Genomic DNA, 18,108 nt, shown 5'->3' on the forward strand with positions numbered 1-18,108 from the left:
CTCATGGTTGGGCTTGTGCCGTCTGCAGTATCCGGGGTTGCTGGTGCAGGTCCTCTGCATTGGCAGTAAATGTAACGTCATTTGCATGGAGATTATAAAAAATACTGATCATTGTTCTGGCCTGGAATATGTGTGAGGGCGATCATTTAGATGGACGTGCTTTTATGTGGGATGCTCATATAGACATGGAGGTTTTTGTATTTAAAGCAACACTTTCCACAGGCTGCCACCAGGAACCCCCACAGCTCTTCTAGCCATGCACTGTAGAAAGAGCTTTCGTGTTGTGAAAAGTAATGCAGGGATGAGCTATCAGGAAAGACCATTTTGACAACGTATCCTTCACTTCATCTGATGCAGGTCGCAATACTGTAAAGCTGGGAGACGTTTATTACACATGTTGAGTTTCAACCCCAAACTGAGAACCCCCCCCCCCCCCCTTTCAAAGTTCGGGAAATTAAGTGCAAACTAAATCTAACAAATGTTAATATGACAGAGCCCCAAATATGTTCTGCCAGGACTGGGATAGTAAAACAAATAAAAATAAAGAACAAACCAACAATCACCTGCAACAACACCTGTCCATGAAACATGAAAACAATTTATAGTAGCGCTGAAAAGCATTGCTGTTTTGCTGCTAAGAGGATGTAAATAAGTAAAGAAGCATCAATACAGGAAAAAGTACAATAACAATAATACAAAGACAAATATGTTAAAAAAAGTATATACGCCCGGATCCTTTAGAAACACTCATCTTAAATATTTAAATAAAAAATACCTATAATCAATAATCTTTTACATCTATGTTTGCAAAGTGTATAAAGCATTAGTGTGTCATTCTGATGATAATGACTATGGAATGATTCAAATGTTTCACATATCGTTTCTACCATAGAATTATCCCTTAAGCAGCTCTCTGGTCGTGGACCCTTGTGGGCAATGTTGACTCTAAGTCTGGAGTGTTGACTAGCAACTCGACTGCTTCTCTGGCCTATCAGGGGGCATCATTCCTCTCCTCTTCTTGACGGTGAAAGCCCATGTTCTGCTTATACACCATCGTGGCATAATGACCGCCTTTCTGCAGCAGCTCCTCGTGACTGCCCTCCTCCATCAACATCCCTTCATTGAGGAAAACAATATGGTCGGCCTTCTCCACGACGTTCATCTTGTTGGATATCAGCAGCACGGAGCAGTCGTTGGTTTGGTTTAACAAAGCTTCGCAGACCTGTTTGAGTACAATTATGACTCAATGTCATAATGCGGAATACAAGGGTAAGTAATTAGAGAAAATGTGAGAAACTCAAGAAGAACAACCAACCTGATATTCATTCTCAGGGTCCAAGTCACTGGTGGCGTTGTCGAGTATCAGGATTTTGGGTCGTCGGATTAAAGCTCTGGCGATGGCAATGCGCTGCTTTTGGCCTCCAGACACTTGGCCTCCCTTCTCCCCAGCATCTGCCCGACAGGAGGACACACTGTCATTGACTTTATGGACATTTCTGGGGAACGATGAGCTGTTGGTTTCTAAAGCACTTAATCCAATCCAAGTTCATTAAGTTAAATTACAGATCGTTTAGTATTTTTATACCACCGCATCAATTGCAATTTAATGTATGTTTCACAAAAGTATGACGGAAAACCAGGAGGGACAATATTTGCTTTTGAATCACATTTTTTCAATACTTGCCAGCAGCATGTAACAATAATATATAATAGATGGATGGATTAGACAATTAATAATGATAAATGCATTTAAGTCTTTAGACAGCGAGCTTCCTGCTATTGAAGTCTCTTGTATAATAATTTGAAGACCTTCCAATACGGTATACGGTGTTTATTTTAGCAAACTAAATGCTAGAGTCTACAGTCTTACAACCCACGATTGGCTCTGTCTCACGGGCGTAACTGGCCACACGACAAATTGTGCAGGTTGGTGCAGCAGAATGTGAGATTAGCAGTAGAAGTAGCAAGCAAACCATGTGAAGGACCCCACTTGAGGATTCACTCTGATAGGTTGGGTATGTGGGTCGAACCTGTGTCGTAGCCACTCGACAGCGCCACGATGAACTCGTGGGCACTGGCCCGCTTGGCGGCCGCGTACATCTCCTCATCAGAGGCCTCCTCGGAGCCGTACTTGATGTTTTCTCGCACGGAGCGAGCAAACAGAACGCAATCTTGGCTCACGACAGCAATCTATAAAGAAACCGAAGAGGACACATCAGCGGCTGTCACACCTGACTGAGAGCTCGTCGGTGTCAATGCAGCATCCCTGTGACTAAGATAAAACGGACATTAAAAGAGACATTCGGAGGGATCTGAGAAGAAGCTTTCAATGGACTGTGATTCACCTTCCTTATATGCTCGCCATACAGCTACTTTAATTTTTGTTTTATAGTCTCAGCTGCAGAATTTGATGTTTGCTTTTAGACAACAGCTTAGCAGAAAGTCACTTTCTCTGTGACTTTCTGCCCCCTAGTGGCCAGAAATCCCTTAATGCAGCAATAAAGGTGCCCTGTGGCGTTTTCTAATCAAATATATATATTCTTTTAAACATGAAAGGTATGTTTACATTCAGTGTTGCATAGCGTTGCCCTGGTGCGTGCGTCCTCATGCAAAACACAAACAAAAAGTGAACCCACTCATAGAAACATCGCACTGGAAGCTTCCTACTCTTCTGCTCATTTCAAGTCAAATTAAAATATTAAAATACAAAGTGGAAAAAACAACCCGCCTTGTCATGCAGGTACTGGTCTTCATAGCTTTGCAGTGGTGTCCCGTCTAGTAGGATCTCCCCGGCTTGGGGCTGGTAAAATCTCTCCAGAAGCCGGACACAGGTGGACTTCCCTGATCTGTTCGGCCCCACGAGGGCAGTGACTTTGCCCGGCTTCATCTCCAGAGACACGTCCTGGTAGGACACGGGAATAATGGGCTGAATCGGTAAAGTGTTGTATGCGATAATATTTCAAGTGTATGTACGATAAATGCACATACGTACCTTGAGCAAAAATGGGCTTTTGTTTGTCGCGCCAGAATAGAGAAATGTAACGTTTTTGAATTGAATGTGACCCTCAAGATCTTTGGGGGCCAAAGAGCCGTTTGGGGGTCTTTTAGGTTTGCGTTCCAAATACTCAAAGATCTTCTCAGAGGCCCCAATTGCCTTCTTCACCTCCGGGTAATAACGCATGACAGCCTGGAAGAGAGGTGGTAGAGTGTGGGACTTTGGTTCAATTTTGAACAAAATATCAGCCGCTTGCAATCCTGCCTCCGGGGGGGAAAAGTGCACAGGCATAATAATATATTCAAGCTCATTCCCTTCATCTCGGCCTGTGACTCACCTCCACGGCAGAGGCGAACTGCAGCTCATAGAGGACGAAGGACACCAAGTCTCCACTGCTAACGTCCCCTCTGGTCACCAGAGTTCCTCCATAGTACAGAATACACACCTTCAAGGCCATGGTGGTCATCTGGAAATGCATTAAATCATATTAAACATTCATTCCCAGCTCTACTTGAAGCTGCAGATCACTGGCCGTGCCTTGGTGCAAATGTCTGAACTAATAAGTGTATTTCTCTATGTAGATCTTATGGACTCACTCATCCTAATGCGCTTAATTCAGAGGAAGTTATGGCATAAGCAGGGGTATGTTTGAGATTCTGTTTGACCTGTTGTCTAACTTTTTCATTCTGGCCTTGTTTTTCTTCTCTTGTCTGTATTTTATTACATTTTCTGTCTGTAAACAATTGCGATTGCTTTTTAAAGCCCGAACAAATCTTCGGGCTTTAAAAAGTCCTGTCGGCAGCCTCCCGGTGACATCGCAGACACGACGTGCATGTTTTTGCTTTATTCTCCAGGTTCAGCCCCGCCAGGCTCACACTCACAGACACACACTAGGCTGAGGGATCACTGGATCCAGATGTTCATTCAACTCACGCTGTTCGCCCAGGTCGAGGCCGCGTAAGCCATTGCTTCCTTTTTGTTCAGGGCGTAAATGTCCTCCAGCCGCCGACTGTACCTCTCCGTCTCGCCATCCTCGTTGGCAAAGCTCCTCACTGTCTTCATGCAGGAGAACGTCTCCGTGGCCACCTGGTTGGCCTTAGCCAGTGACTCCTGGACCTCTACAGCGATGGTCTGAAACACGGATGCAAATAAATTAAAAAAAGACAATTTAAGTATTTTACAAACATGACGGATGGACATGGGCATAACAATAAAGGTTAGAGCAGCTTTAAAGATGAGGGGACATTTAGGGAAGTCCTCTTTACCTTGTGGAAGCATCCCATTAGCTCAGGTATGACCAAGATGATGGGCAGTCCCATGCAGGTGAGCAGGGTCATTTTCCAAGACTGGCTCACCATGAAGAACAAGAGGAAGCCAAATCGCCCAGTGTACCACATCACAAGACTCAACTTCTCGCTCAGCGCCTCGCTCATTTCGTTGGTATCCGTGGTAACGCGGGACGACAGTTCACCTGAGAAAAGAGGAGCCTTGTCAAAGGAATTACGTATATATTGTTTTTTACCAGACCGCAAGTATATCTGTTAGGGAATTCATAGCAATAAGGAAACTACGACAACAAAATGGAGATATAAACATAAATATGGAGCCAGTGGAAGGGTGTCTCTTTCCGAGAACTTTCCAAGAGTCATAAAAGCAATTCATTAACCTTAAAACAAATCTGATATTACCTGAGATTAAAGTAGCGAATTTACAAGAAAAACACTCTGAGAAATAGTGCGAAACCGTGTTTATGAAAAATAGAATAAATATACTTTTTTCCACTATGTATCCAAGTTTTTCTCTTTTAAATGTATGACTATACAATCTGGAAAATCTGTCATTTATTTTGCGTAAATCTGTGAATTTATCTTTTTATTTTTGCCACCCAATGTATAATTAGTTTTCCCTAAAATGGCCCTAATACGCCCTTGCCTTGATAAAAAAAATACTACTAATAATAAAGTGTGTGGATGAAAGTGTATCAGTTTATGATTGATTGATGATGACCGACTCTTTCCTTTAACGATACCTGCTGAGTCAGTTACCTGTCTTCGTGGCATCGAAGAAAGCGATCTCCTGCTTCAGCACCGCCTGGAACACGGCTCCCTGCACCGAGGTGTGTATGTGGCTCATGGTGACGTTGTAAATGAGGTCGCACACGAACTCAAGCATAGCACTGAAACCAGAGAAAGTACTTTACTTGAGTAAAAGGAGAAATACTCAGTCTTGAAGTCAAAGTGATAGTTTATGGATATTCAACGACGGGGAACTAAACCGAAAGTACAACTTATCGGTACTGTTTTTGTTAATGGCGCCTGGTGGATTTAAAGAGCGTTTAGATACGTTTGTTTCTTTTGCACTTTCGATGTTTTATGTTCAGCGCTTTGAATTTTCTTAATGTTGAAAATGTGCTAAATAAATAAACCTGCCTTCGGGAGAGCTCCGCTACAAAGGTGACGTTACCTGCCAATAGTCATCAGCGTCATGATGCCGATGGCCCCGGTGAAGGCATCGGGCGCCTCTTCATTTGTGATCCAGTCAGCCACACGACCAGTGTACCAAGGAATAGCCATCTCACCTGAGTTCAGAAGTGCACACTGTCACAATATATTTGAGGAGACAAAACTGTGAATCTAAAATATCAGGAGTGGTCTTCCCCTGGCTTCAAAGCGCTCCACTTTAACCAAGACAGGAGCGTCCTCACAGTTCACGGGCTCGACAGTAAGAGTTGCCAGCTTGCCATTGGAAACCCTTTTTGAGAAATTGGCATCCAAAAGAAAAAAAATGACCCATCAACACCAGCGGGCAGCTCCACGGCACAATGAGGTGGAGGCTGCAAGAGCCCACAGGCTGGTGAACACCGCCATTAGCAAGGCTTGTGTTATCAAGCCGACGTTTCAGCCAATCTTATAGTTACTCAGAATATAAGGCAACTAAACATGGCAACCAGACGTGTCGAGCACTGAGCGCTGCTTGAAAGATGGCTCATTTCAACAGTTGGTTGAGAATACGCTGCACTCGATTCTTACCCGATTACTTAAAATCAACACCATCTACTTTGGGAGCGAAGCTGCAGACAACAAAGCGAGAGCTGCAGGAGACAACTCCAAACCTCTGCAGTTGCGTAAGAATACGACATAGAAATGATTATGTCTCGCTTACCGTAAGATGAAAGAAACACGAGAATCAGCACAAAAACAAAGCGCCCGAGATAGGGCCACATGTATCCCATCAGCCTCTTCCGAGACGCACTGGTGTCCCCTTTGGGCTCCTCTTTGGGCTCCTCCTTGGGCTCCTCTTTGGGCTCCTCCTTGGGCTCCTCAGAGGGCGCCCTCGTCAGCAGAGATGAGATGGATCGACCCAAGGAGAGCAAAAGAGACGACACATATCGGTTCCAGTAGAGCCCGGCCACTAATGTCACAACGTAACCCTGTAACACCTGCAAGACGGATCACAGGTTTAATACCGCAAACTAGAAATGCAATAAATCTTTCGTTGGTTCAAATTATTCTGACGAATGTTATAGGATGAAGGCCAAAACATTTCTAAAATAGTGGACTTCTCATTCTCGTCAGACTGGACTGGTTTTGGTTTCAGATTTAACAACTTAATTACAAAAACAAACGACAATAAAACATAGACTTGAAGTATCAAAAGTGAAAGTATTTGTGACGCAGCAGAATGACACCGTCAGGGTTATATTGTAAAATATGTTCTCATTAGTACAGATGTGCATACTGTAGCTGGTGGATTCTGAAACGTACAATATTAGGGTTAACCCTCTGAAATGTCGTAGAAATACCTGAAAAAACTCAGTAAGTCCGTCAGAATTGTACTTAGCTATCCTGCACCTATGGCATCTACCCACCCACCACCTCTGCTAAGTGCCCTTGAGCAAAGCACTTTCGCCAGGCACACATCATCATGTTTGTTTTGCAATTCTATTTTTTAGGGCACAGAACCGTAAGATGTGCTGATCTGGAAGTCTAGCATTTCAGACTTTTTCCTCCAGCACATAAACACACCATGGTCAGGATGCCACAATGCATCATGGGCCCTGCTCACCCCCAGATACTTTACACCAACATACAGGGGTCACGAGGGTTAATCATTGTCACTGTACAACAGGGATGTGCAACAAAATGCAGATGTGTCGTCCCATTTGCTACATAAGATAAATGTTATGTGTTGAGGGTGGAGGACGAAATGAAAGAGCAAAGAAGCTGTTTTGAAGTCTGAAACGAAGTTATTATATCAATGTGATCCATACTGCAACTAACTCAGCCACCCACCCGTTCCCAGGAGTGCCAGCCCCACAGTTCCTCCATGCCGGGCGTCCCCAGCGCCCAGAGGAGAGTGACGTACACCGGGGCGTGGAAGCAGAGGACCCCCAGGCCCTGCAGCCCCTGGAAGCTGCTCATCCACGGCAGTCTCGTCGGGGAGGCCAGGAGGGCGAGCAGGCCAGCCCTGGTCAGCGCTCCCCCCCACAGGGCGAGGAACGGATGGCGGAGGAGGACGGGCGAGAGCTGGGCCAAGCGGACGGCGTGCACCACGCACGCGTCCAGGCACAAGAAGAGCAGCGGGGAGAAGGAGCTCATCTTGTGCATAATAAAGGGCCGGGGAGGCTCAGCGGGGGTCAGGTCACAGCACCGATGGGACTACGGAAGCCTGCAGAACAGTAGAGATGGACATTAACACGGAGAACCAGTTTGACTGTAACGTGCTGCAGGTGGAATCAACCATCTTGGCACGCAGCCACTTTAATCAACTTTACTTTCGTTTTCATGGACTTCTTTGAAACGGGTTTGACTGCGAGCCAACGACAGAAACACCGCAGCGAATGAGCACAATAACAACAAATACATAAACATATAAATACATATACACACACACCACTCAGCGTCGTTACCGTGCAGCTCAACTTATAACAACGTGCTAAGCAGCCGTGGAGCTCGCTCACCTTCACCGGACGTTTCCGTGTCGTCGAGTCGGGTTCACACGCGTTGAGTCCGACGTGCACGAAGTTTACCGGACAAAGTGCTCAACCGGCGGCTCGTACATGCGTCGACCGGGCGGATCTGTCGAGTCTACCGGGCGGATCTGTCGAGTCTACCGGGCGGATCTGTCGAGAGTCAAACTGAAAGCGAAAGTAAGTCTCTCTCTCTCTCTCTCTCTCTCTCTCTCTCTCAATGGAAATCCCCCTTTTTTACGTCTGCATTAATGGCGGACGGAGACAAAGAAATACAAAAATAACGTTGACGTATTCACTTTTTATAAACTTTAGTTTATTAACTTCAGTTTTTAAACGCAACACAGTCTCGCGGTGTGAACGTGTGCCATTTATAAAGAGTCAAACAGCGACGCCATGTGGCGAGAGGATGGAAGTGCAAGCCTAGTAACACATTCAATTACCCTTCTTTATTCTCTTGATGGGTTTAGGAATTATAACTGCATTTCTAATTTTCCTTGCCTGTTTTTCCCTGGACATTTTCTATGTTATATGAACATTGTTCAAGGTTTTTGGGCCAAACCATCTCTCATCAGGCCGGTACAATCAGTTGTCTATAGAACAATAAAGCATATAGTTTGGTAAGTATAGGCTTACTATATTTTTTACTGTTGGACCCACAAATGGAATTTAAAGAGCTAATGTATTGCGGCATTAAACTGTTAGGGTAGGGCCCTATGTGTATGCATCCTATATGACTTTGTATATTGAAGACATTTAATATATAAAGTACTGGTATAAATGAACAAATGAATAATGACTGAGTGGTTCAGATTCCTTTACACGGTTGCCGGCTTTGCCCAGTTAAGACAACTGGGAACGAACCCCCCAACGTTGAACTCAGATAGCTTCCTTCCTTCCCTTTGCTTTCATGTTTGGACGGGACGAGCGAAGCTATATCTGTTCTTTCTATTTTGAGGAGTTGTGTAAAACCGTCATATATTACTTTTACTTTGAACATGTTTCCTTTCATGTATATTTAAAAAATCCACCATACAAAAGTCTGGAGGCCGTTTGCCACGTTTCAGATGGATTTAAGCTGTTAGTAGTTCCACAAAACAAGGATTTCCTCTGTTAACTTCTCAAATGGTTTCATTTGAATAAATATGAGGCCCAACAAGGTCAAAGTATTAAAAAAAATGTAAAAAAGATTAGCAAAATACACACAAAATGTACCACATCTGAATAATTGCTGCAGGACAAACAACACATTATTACAATTATTATTATCATCGTCATTATTTTGGTTGTTGTTGCTGCTTCAATCGTTTTATTTTTTGTGTCACTTTTTTAAAGCTGCTAGTTGGAGAAAAAACAGTAACTGTCTGTTACACATTTAAAAACATATTTTTTTGACTATATTAATAGTCATTTCATTAGAAAACTATTCAACAAATAATTTGAGGATGAAAGTAATTGTTAGTTGCAGCTCTGCTTAGTGCACTTATATGATAACGTTTCTAAGTACCACTGATTTCCATCGTTTTGCCATTACGCTGACGAGTATCACAGTATTACCTCATACGTGGTAATGTCATTTCCCTTGTTTTTGCAGAGCAAGTGAATGCCACTGACAACGACAAAGACAGGCAAACGGTACGTCAGCAAATGTAAGAAAGACGGCACGAGTGAAACTAAAGGTCAGAGGTCAATGGGGTCGAGATGCACGTCCAGTGCTTGCAAAAGGGCGTCCAACCGCTTCAGTGAAGAAACGAGAGTCGAGCTGTTCGCCGGCTTCTGGCAGTGCATGAACTGGGTCCAGAGGAATACCTACGTGTCCGGGTTGGTCGACTGCGACCCGGTGGAGAGAACCCGAGCCGGTCGAGAAGGTCGGTCTCGATCCGCTATAATTTGATGGCCGACGGTGACCGAAAACAGATGTTCCTCTGCACTTTGGGGATCGGCGAGTGGTCGGTGCTCCACTGGGCTCCAACCGTGTCTCAGCGGGACGCGTCCGAGGACTCCGCCAACGAGCGAACGCAGAGGAAGTCCCGCAAAGCCTCCGAGCACGTGGTCCTGACCCAGTTCCTCGAGAGTTTACCCAAAGTTCCCTCGTACTGTTGTGGCACGTCCGTGTCCAAGCTGTATCTGGAGCCGGTCTTCTCCAACATGTCCGAGGTGTACAGGTTTCTCATTGCTTAGGACATCCTGTACGTTTCCTTGGATCCTGTTGAGCCCAGACCGCGGCGGCCTCTTCCAGCCTCACACTCTCTGAAGCAGTTCGGTCTTCACTTAAGATGAATGATTTAAACTGTCATTATTCTGTTTGTTTGTTTTTATCGTGCCTTGTTCTTTCTTGAAATGTCACTTCTGATGTCAAGCGTCATCCTCGGTTCAAGACTAAAACTAAAATGTTCCATAATGTGTGTAAATAAACCTGTTTGGGATTTTAAAGTCAAACGCCTTAAAGGACTTGAAACACTGCAAACTGAGTTATTGGTTCTTATTTATTTCACTCCATTTGAACCTGAAGTGCTCCATTCCCTTTTTGTGCAGAATAAGAACAACACAAGCTACAGAGACCGCAGCCAAGTTCTTTTTCTTTTTTTGGGGGACTGAGCAGCCGGACAAAACAGAGTCTTTGTAAAGGTCAGTTTCAAACCACGCCACTGTTTTCAGCTTGAGACACAGTGTGGGCTACACACACACACACACACGCATACAGTCATCACCCTCCTATTCTTCTCCACACAGTGGCAGGAAGTTGTCCAGATATCCGCAGGGCCTCTGCAAAAAAACGAGCGAGTGAACAAAGTGGGCTGGGCGGCGGCGGCGGCGGAGCTGGAAGGTGTTGGCGGCGGCGGCGGCGGCGAGCGGTGATGGGAGGCAACTTTCTTTACTTGTAGAGTTCCCGGTGAGCAGCAGGACGACAGACAGAGCTCTCCAGGTTTGTGTCAAACAGCTCCCTGAGACCGGGCGTCTGATTCCTCTGAGCGGAGAGGAGGATGTCGGCTCTGAGGACGTTCGTGCTGCTCGGACTGAGCTGGACGTGTCGCGGTGAGTCTGCCAGAGCGCTTCTCCACAGACTGATCTTATACATCCTGAAAGAGGGGCGTGCAGCTTAAAACAATGTGGTTTAGGATATTATATTGTACGTCGTTGTAGACATGGATTTAACCGTTTGTAGTATTCTGGATTAAGGGGAAAGTATTTTATTATTATTATTATATTCCAATTTCTATTCCTCCTGTACCATAAAATATGTGTTTTCTGATCAAGCTAAACAAAAGTGTTCTAATTTCAGCTCTATTGTTCTGCTATGAATTCATGGTCCCGCACACACCTGCCAAGTCCATTGTCCCATTCCTCTTGCCGCGGTGGTGACCTTCGACCTTTATCAAGTCCCGGCCCACTCCATTTCCTGTTGCTATTCGCTTCTCCTGGAAACTTCCTGTTTATGTCGGGCCCGTTTCCTGCTTCCCTTTAACGGCCCGTATCAGGACCCACCTTTCATGGCTCGACCTGCATTGTTATGAGTAGCTGCTGATGCTCTGAGACAATGAGGTCTGGATGTGAACCGCTTGCCTGGTGCAATGAAGCTGCAAGACCCAATGAAACAATTCACTCCATTTATTTGCCAACACATGTGAATAAGGAAGGGACGCTTGCCCTTAAAAAGACCCATGTGACCCTCTTTTGACCCCCATGACCCTCTTTTGACCCCCACAGCTGCGTCTGGTGACCCGTGGGGTCAGTGTCCCGTCAACAGAAAGTGTAAGGACAAGTTTGGAAACGGGTCATGTGACAGAGAGTGTATGGAGCCCGAGTGTCTCAGAGACGCCTTCGACTGCCTGAAGGACAGGGGCCACTGCAAGTAAACCACTTTTGTTTTCCTTTCCGTCGTCATAGACACGTAAAAAGCTTTTATAGTGAATGTGGTGAATTAAAACATTTCATGTTGTCATTGGCTTGCTCCAAACCTGCTGTGGTTGCACCTTTTTAATTGTCGTATGCTGGTTTAGGGTTGAGGGATGTTTTTTATGCCGGACAGACTCAGCCTCATGCTTATTATTATTATCACTTATTATTGTCATTAACCAGTACACTTGTGCAAAAGAGAATCAAATAGGGAAATGCATTTTTCTTTGGTAGCAAGGTGCAGGCAACATAATAGTATTTATGCATTTACAATAAAACATTTCCTACTGACTTTGGAAATAGTACATTTACAGCCAAATACCTCATGGGCTTGGTTGAAAGCTCCTGGTGAGAAGAAAAGGTGGTAAGTTATTCTGTCTCTTTACATCTCTTCCTTCCCCTCCATCATGGCTCTCAGCCCGGGCCACATCCAGTACTGCCGCGACCACTACGCCAACTCCCACTGCGAGCAGGGATGCGACAGCGCCCCCTGTGGGTGGGACGGCAGCGACTGCTTCACGCACCAGAGCCCCCTGTGGGCCAAAGGCACGCTGGTCCTTCACGCCAGCCTCCCACAACACCGCGGAGCCTTCTCCAACAGCTCCCTGCTCTGGGCCCTCAGCGTCCTCCTCCAGTCGCCGCTCACGCTGAGGGGGTCCGCGCCGCTCGCCACCAACAGGAACTTGTTTGACTTCGACTCTCAGCAGCTCGCCAGCCTGCTGGCGAAGGCATCTGCAGCGGACTCGAACGGGTAGGTGCAGGGTCGTGAACCGGGAAGCACAGTCACTATGGTTGGAAATACAAAATAAGTGGGCCAAGTAAGACAGGCATGAGTATTGGTATCAATATCAATAACCATGTGCATTGATGTCCTTTGTTTGGTTTGGTAAGAAGAGGGTGTCATTTTCTTAATTGTCATAATAGGTATTTTTACGATACGGTTTTATATGCTTCTAGATGTTATTCAGCCGACGTGGCTTGTAACCACTTGTAATAAAAGGATGTCTGTGTTATTTCCTACCGTTTCCCCCTCTCTCACTCTTTCCTAGCTCACTCCTTTTCCTCCAAGTGGACAACAGGCCGTGCTCCCGTCTGCCCTCCACCTGTTTCCCTCACGCCACCGAGGCGGCCAGTTTCCTGCGTGCCGTACTGCTGCTGAAGCCCGGCTTGTTCCCCAACCTCTCGGAGCTGAAGGCCGTCGTCAGCATCAGGGGTGTCCGGGAGGAAATAGGAAGCAGGGAGGAGGAAAAGGTGAAAGAGGAAGTCAAAGGTAGGCGGACAGGTCCTGTCTCCCACACACACACAGCTTTGACTTCCATCCAAACAAAACATTATAAAACACCATTTTTTCCCGTTCCTCCTCTCAAAGAGCCGACCCCCGCATGGCTGTGGGCCGTGATCGCCGTGGCGATTGGCCTGCTGCTGGTGCTGGCCCTGGTGGCGTTCCTGGTGGCGAGGAGGGTGAGGCAGCAGCGGGCGCAGAGGGAAGGCGGCCACCGGGTGAGACACCGGTCCACGGTCACAGACGACGAGCCCCGGTCCAAGGCCTCGACGCCGCACGCAGCCAACCAAGAGCCGAGGGTCAGATCCAGCAGAGAGAAAGAGAAGGTCAGCTTGAGGAAGAAGAAGAAAGCGAAGGAGGCGGAGAAAAAGAGGAGGAGGGAACCGCTGGGGGAGGACGCCATTCGCATGCGGTGAGACAGGAGAGAGGATGTGTGGTCTGCTGGAGGGATGATGTCATGGAGACAAATATAAAACAAGTGAGGCTTGTGTAGTGTTAGAAAAAAGGCCGAATGGATGTTACCTTTATGATGGATTTATGTATCTAAATATATATATTGTATATTCATGTACTCAAAACAATTGAATGATAGTTACTGAACAGAGGAAGCAAAGTACTCATTCACTTATTCATTGTTTATCATTAAGTCAATGCCAAACAGTGACTGGTGCCATGATAACAATAATGATCATGTTTCAGTATCCTGCTCCATTTCCTCAAAGTCTACCAACCCATGCATGTTTTAGGAAGGACATCGTTGTTGTGTTTGGAAACTACAGCAATTGACTTAATGCGTTGATCCAAACGGCACTTTGTGGCTTCCAGACCCCACAAGAGGGAGCCGGACATCGGAAGCGACACCGACTTTACCCAGAGTTCAATGGAAGACATCAACGCGAGGTGCTCCAGACGACCAGAGGAGCCCTCCATCTGTGACCACAGGAGCCCGGAGCAGAAACACTACCGGGCCGGAGCCTCGCAGCCCCGCAGGCCTGCACAACGTAAGCTCCGACTCATTCATTTACTCACTCGGTCACTCTCACAGCGGAGAGGTGCACAGGTAAGGACTTAAAGAACACATGTACACGTGTACTTAGTGGTTCCACGGGTTTGAAACGTGCTGCATGGATAACACGTCTTGATTGTATTGTTATTTTAAAACCTTTTGGGTTTCGGCCTGTTTGCCATTTGAAGATGTCCGCTTGGTCCTTTTCACTTTCTAGCATTTTGTAGATGATGATCCATCTCAAATGTGTTTTGTTCTCCCTCAGCGCCGCCTAGAGGATGGGAGAGAAACGCCATCCCTCCTCCTCTGCTCAGTCCTCCTCAGCAGGTCTGTCCTTTGGTTTGGGTTTCAAATGTTTTGCTCAATTTAATGTGTCCGTGTTGTGTTATTGACGACTTGTATGTACACCACGCTGTTCAAGGTTTGTGTCATATTTAGGTTATGAAATATGTCTGTTCCATGTATTCATCACGGCTTCGGTGTGCTGGCAGTCGGCCGAGTGGTGTGGCCCGGATGGCTCTGTGGTTCTGATCCGAGCGGTGCGGAGCGGGCTGGACCGAGTGGTCTTGGAGCTGCTGCGAGCGGGAGTACCGGTCAACAACACGGATCATACTGGTAATGCATCTCTGTCACACTTACTAATATTAGTCTGACTCGACCCAAAAACCTCAGTCAAATAGTATTTGCGTGTCAAACTTTTGACCCAATTGAAGTAAGAGATGAATTTTGTAAATGTGTTTTAGCTCAAAAGGCAAACAAATGTTTGGGGGGGTTCTAAACTCTTCTGTAATAGCGTAATAGTAAAAAGTTTTTAGTATTTTTGTCGACTCACACAGCCACAACCAAAGGTATAACAATTCATCCTGAAACCAGAAACACAAATATCTGGACCAAATTTCATTTGAAGGCATTTCACAAACAAACCAAAAAAAGAAAGAAAAATGTCCACCTGCTGGCGGCGCACGGTATCACCGAAGTTAGTACACTTTAACTGGCCATGAATATACATTTTGAAATTCTCATATTCAAGAAAGATAGTGTCCGTCTGGCCCTCAAACGTACCTGTCCTAAACTCTTAAACGTACCCGTCCACATGCGATGACTGGGCTGAAGTCCACCGTGGAGAAAAACAACATGTAGAGCTCTGGAGCGCGCCATTATTTTCTGTCACCTGTACACTGACGGGGCTGAGTAACTGGTATAACTTACCCCCGTCTCTCTCACGCCCTCTTTTTGTGTCCCTCCTCTCCCGTCCTGTGCTCATGTCTCCATCTCCTCCTCCTCCTCCTCCTCCTCCTCCTCCTCCTCCTCCTCCTCCTCCTCCAGCTCCCCTGCTGCCGTCCTCTGACTCGGATCAAAGTTAACGTGCAGTCGGGCTCAAACTCGGGTCGTTGCACACGTTAACTTTGATGCTCATCTTTCTTCTCGCTTTCGCTGTGTCTCTGGATGTCTGGGTTTTTTTCCGTCTTGTCTCCCTTTCTCACTTCAGCTGAAACCATTTCTACATCCCTCCATTCTCCCTCTCTCCACCATCTTGGGCTCGACTCTGTTGTGTAAAGGTTGTTCATTGGCTGACTTACTGCCTCCCTTCTTCCCCCTTGCCTCCCCTCCGCTCACACTGTCTCTCTCAGGGAGATCAGCCCTGCACTGGGCATGCTCAGTAAACCATCTCACCCTAACAAGGACCCTCATTCGCTACGGGGCGGCTGTGGACCTGCAAGACAACAAGGTGAGTTCTGACTGTTGTTTCAAGCCGTGCGTTGCCTGTTTTATTTATGTCCTCCAGACGTCACAGATGCATGTCGTTTTCATGAATATTTCCCTGGTAGGGCGAGACGGCGCTCTTCCTCTCCGCCCTCCACGGTTGCTATGATACGGCCAGACTTCTCCTCCTCCACGGTGGCAACCTCGAGCTGCACGATCGGAGAGGGCGCCGTCCGATCGACGTGGCCAGGGAGGGCATTCACCACCAGGTCCTGGAACTCCTGTTGGCTCACCAAATTCAGAGAGGGCCGGTTCCCGTCGACACGGCCAACGACATGCTGTGGGAGGAGCGCGCTCTGATGTTCTCGCCGTGGGTGGGATCGCAAGGGATGCCTGGAAGAAGTGCCTCCTTCTCTGGGATCATAGGGCATCGAGATATGACCCCACCTCCACAAAAGTAAGGTTTAAGCAAGATGACCACCGTGTCTCTGTATCTTCTGATAATGTGGCGCCAGATGAGTGAGTGAGGAATGTTGTCGATTAGTGCAAATGTAGTTTTTATGTAGCTTTGTGTCCATAAAGTTAATGGTTGCGTTTGGAGCTTTGTGCTCATGCAGATTTCTGAAAAAACATTCCAAGACACTCTTAAGCGCTGTGTTGCTGTGTGGCAGTCTAATGTTGTGATGACCTTCTTGTCTTGCCAGTGATTGGTCGATGAGCCGAGTGCAGTACCCCGCTCCTCAGAACTGGCGACCGCAGCTCAACCAATCAGCAACAGCTCTGGTCCCACCAAGAGTTATGGGCCGCTCCCCTCGGCCAATCAGCACCTTACAGGAGGTGACCTCGGAAGACGAGGATCGCGATCGGCATCAGGAAGTCCCCAGAGCCGCAACGCCCCACTTCCTGTCGCCCCAGCCTGCCCCTCGGCAGCGTTCCTTTTCCTGCACCCAGCATGCATTGCAGCGCCGCTCCAGTGGCCACCAGCCAGAGCCCAATTATGTTATTGTGACAGACAGAACAGCCAATGAGCCCATAGAAAGAGTGGTTGTTTCACCTCCCACAGAAGCCGCCGCCCACACAAACCGCCTGCCAGCAGAGCAAGCAGCGGCCAGTTTAACCGCTTCAGAGCAGAAGTCCAGAGGTGAGAGGTCAAACAACACATCTGACTCCACACAAACAGCCTTGTAGAGAGAACCAGCAACCAAACGCCTGCTGCCTTTCCATTCAGCCCAAAAGAACACGTGAAGTTAATGACTTACAACGAAGCTATCTTGAGATCTTAATTATTATTCAATAAGCAAGCAGCCCCTCCCCAGTTTTTCACTCAGCCTTGCCTAAATTATTATTATTGTTGTTATTATTATTATGTTTTACTAAAGGGGGGTTTAATGTCCTTGTACATGTCTGAGATGCATGCCAGTCCAACGTGTGATGAAGATCAGTCGCGCTGAAACTGCCACATGGAGTGAATCTTGTTGCCATTTATTGTAATATGTTCACATTGTCTTCACTATTCTGATTATTCCGGGAATATTTGAAAGAGAGATGATTTTTTAACAAAAGGAAACGTGTGCGTGGCGGCACAAAGGTGTCAGAATTCTGCTGATTCATGCAATAAAGTGACGTTTGGTGCAAATCATTTTGTATGTTATGTCCTAATTGCGTCATATAGTCAGCATGCTTATGCAGCTTGACTGAGATCATGAATCAGGGTACTTTTCTTATTTTACCTAAAAACCTCCCAGCTTAAAAACACAAGCGATGACCAAAATACCTCAAACGCATGACAAATGAAATTGAGAGCTCTTTTTTATTTATTAGGATGACATAATGACTTGATTGAGTACAGATGGTCAGCCCCCTTGAGAAGCTTCACCAGTAATCAGGAGGGGAGAAAAGCTCCCGGCAACCAGATATAACAGTCTGCGCTCTGGAAGTCTCCAAAGTTTAGAACCACTTTGGGCTGGTGGCTGAGGGTCCTCCGATCTGTACAACACGGGCCGGTGGCGCCGGTGGAGTCCCAGGCCAGCAGCCACTTCCCTGAGGAAACGTCCTGCTCGGCATCGCCTGTTTGGATCCGTGACCAGAAGAGCAGTCGGCGACGTTAGAGGGATGTCAGATGTCTTATCGTTGGGGTCCTCCATTATTTCCAGCCTGTTTCATGTATGAATATGATCATTTCTTAGACAGAGGACACCTGAAGGTGTGCTTTATGACAAGAATGGGTAACATTCCGACTGGTGACATTCTGTATC

General features: G+C 46.6%; 2 protein-coding genes across 5 annotated transcripts; one reads left to right on the plus strand and one right to left on the minus strand.

Moving 5' to 3' along the window:
- Positions 1-438: 438 nt before the first annotated feature.
- Positions 439-8,324, minus strand: tap1 (transporter 1, ATP-binding cassette, sub-family B (MDR/TAP)). The gene is made up of 13 exons (XM_034528775.1): positions 7,956-8,324; positions 7,288-7,663; positions 6,158-6,434; positions 5,459-5,573; positions 5,041-5,171; positions 4,261-4,466; positions 3,929-4,126; positions 3,333-3,461; positions 2,993-3,187; positions 2,729-2,902; positions 2,031-2,190; positions 1,316-1,452; positions 439-1,222 (listed from the first exon to the last, which is right to left on the minus strand). Exons 2-13 carry the CDS (start codon positions 7,600-7,602, stop codon positions 992-994), a joined length of 2,268 nt encoding a protein of 755 aa, XP_034384666.1. The 5' UTR covers positions 7,603-7,663; positions 7,956-8,324; the 3' UTR covers positions 439-991.
- notchl (notch receptor, like) lies at positions 8,053-17,492 on the plus strand. 4 transcript variants are annotated; one of them, XM_034528773.1, is made up of 14 exons: positions 8,053-8,144; positions 9,559-9,613; positions 10,500-10,592; positions 10,698-11,000; positions 11,673-11,817; positions 12,280-12,612; positions 12,911-13,131; positions 13,231-13,555; positions 13,969-14,144; positions 14,415-14,476; positions 14,641-14,764; positions 15,781-15,878; positions 15,979-16,310; positions 16,558-17,492. In XM_034528773.1, exons 4-14 carry the CDS (start codon positions 10,949-10,951, stop codon positions 17,039-17,041), a joined length of 2,352 nt encoding a protein of 783 aa, XP_034384664.1. In that variant the 5' UTR covers positions 8,053-8,144; positions 9,559-9,613; positions 10,500-10,592; positions 10,698-10,948; the 3' UTR covers positions 17,042-17,492. The 4 variants fall into 4 exon arrangements, with proteins under 4 accessions (XP_034384664.1, XP_034384662.1, XP_034384661.1 ...); XM_034528771.1 differs by having other exon boundaries at positions 9,559-9,599; XM_034528770.1 differs by having other exon boundaries at positions 8,081-8,144; positions 9,559-10,222.
- Positions 17,493-18,108: the final 616 nt, after the last annotated feature.

Source organism: Cyclopterus lumpus, chromosome 25 (genome assembly GCF_009769545.1).
Source record: "Cyclopterus lumpus isolate fCycLum1 chromosome 25, fCycLum1.pri, whole genome shotgun sequence".
NCBI classification, from domain to species: Eukaryota; Metazoa; Chordata; class Actinopteri; order Perciformes; family Cyclopteridae; genus Cyclopterus; species Cyclopterus lumpus.

Coding starts and splice junctions, on each gene's coding strand:
- tap1 (XM_034528775.1), bottom strand. CDS start 7,602: ATGCACAAGATGAGCTCCTTCTCCCCGCTGCTCTTCTTGTGCCTGGAC. Junction 5,172..5,458: donor ACGCTGATGACTATTGGCAG/GTAACGTCACCT, acceptor CTCTGGTTTCAG/TGCTATGCTTGAGTTCGTGT. Junction 1,453..2,030: donor GTCGAGTGGCTACGACACAG/GTTCGACCCACA, acceptor CCTGTCGGGCAG/ATGCTGGGGAGAAGGGAGGC.
- notchl (XM_034528773.1), top strand. CDS start 10,949: ATGTCGGCTCTGAGGACGTTCGTGCTGCTCGGACTGAGCTGGACGTGT. Junction 13,132..13,230: donor GGTGAAAGAGGAAGTCAAAG/GTAGGCGGACAG, acceptor CTCCTCTCAAAG/AGCCGACCCCCGCATGGCTG. Junction 13,556..13,968: donor GAGGACGCCATTCGCATGCG/GTGAGACAGGAG, acceptor TGTGGCTTCCAG/ACCCCACAAGAGGGAGCCGG.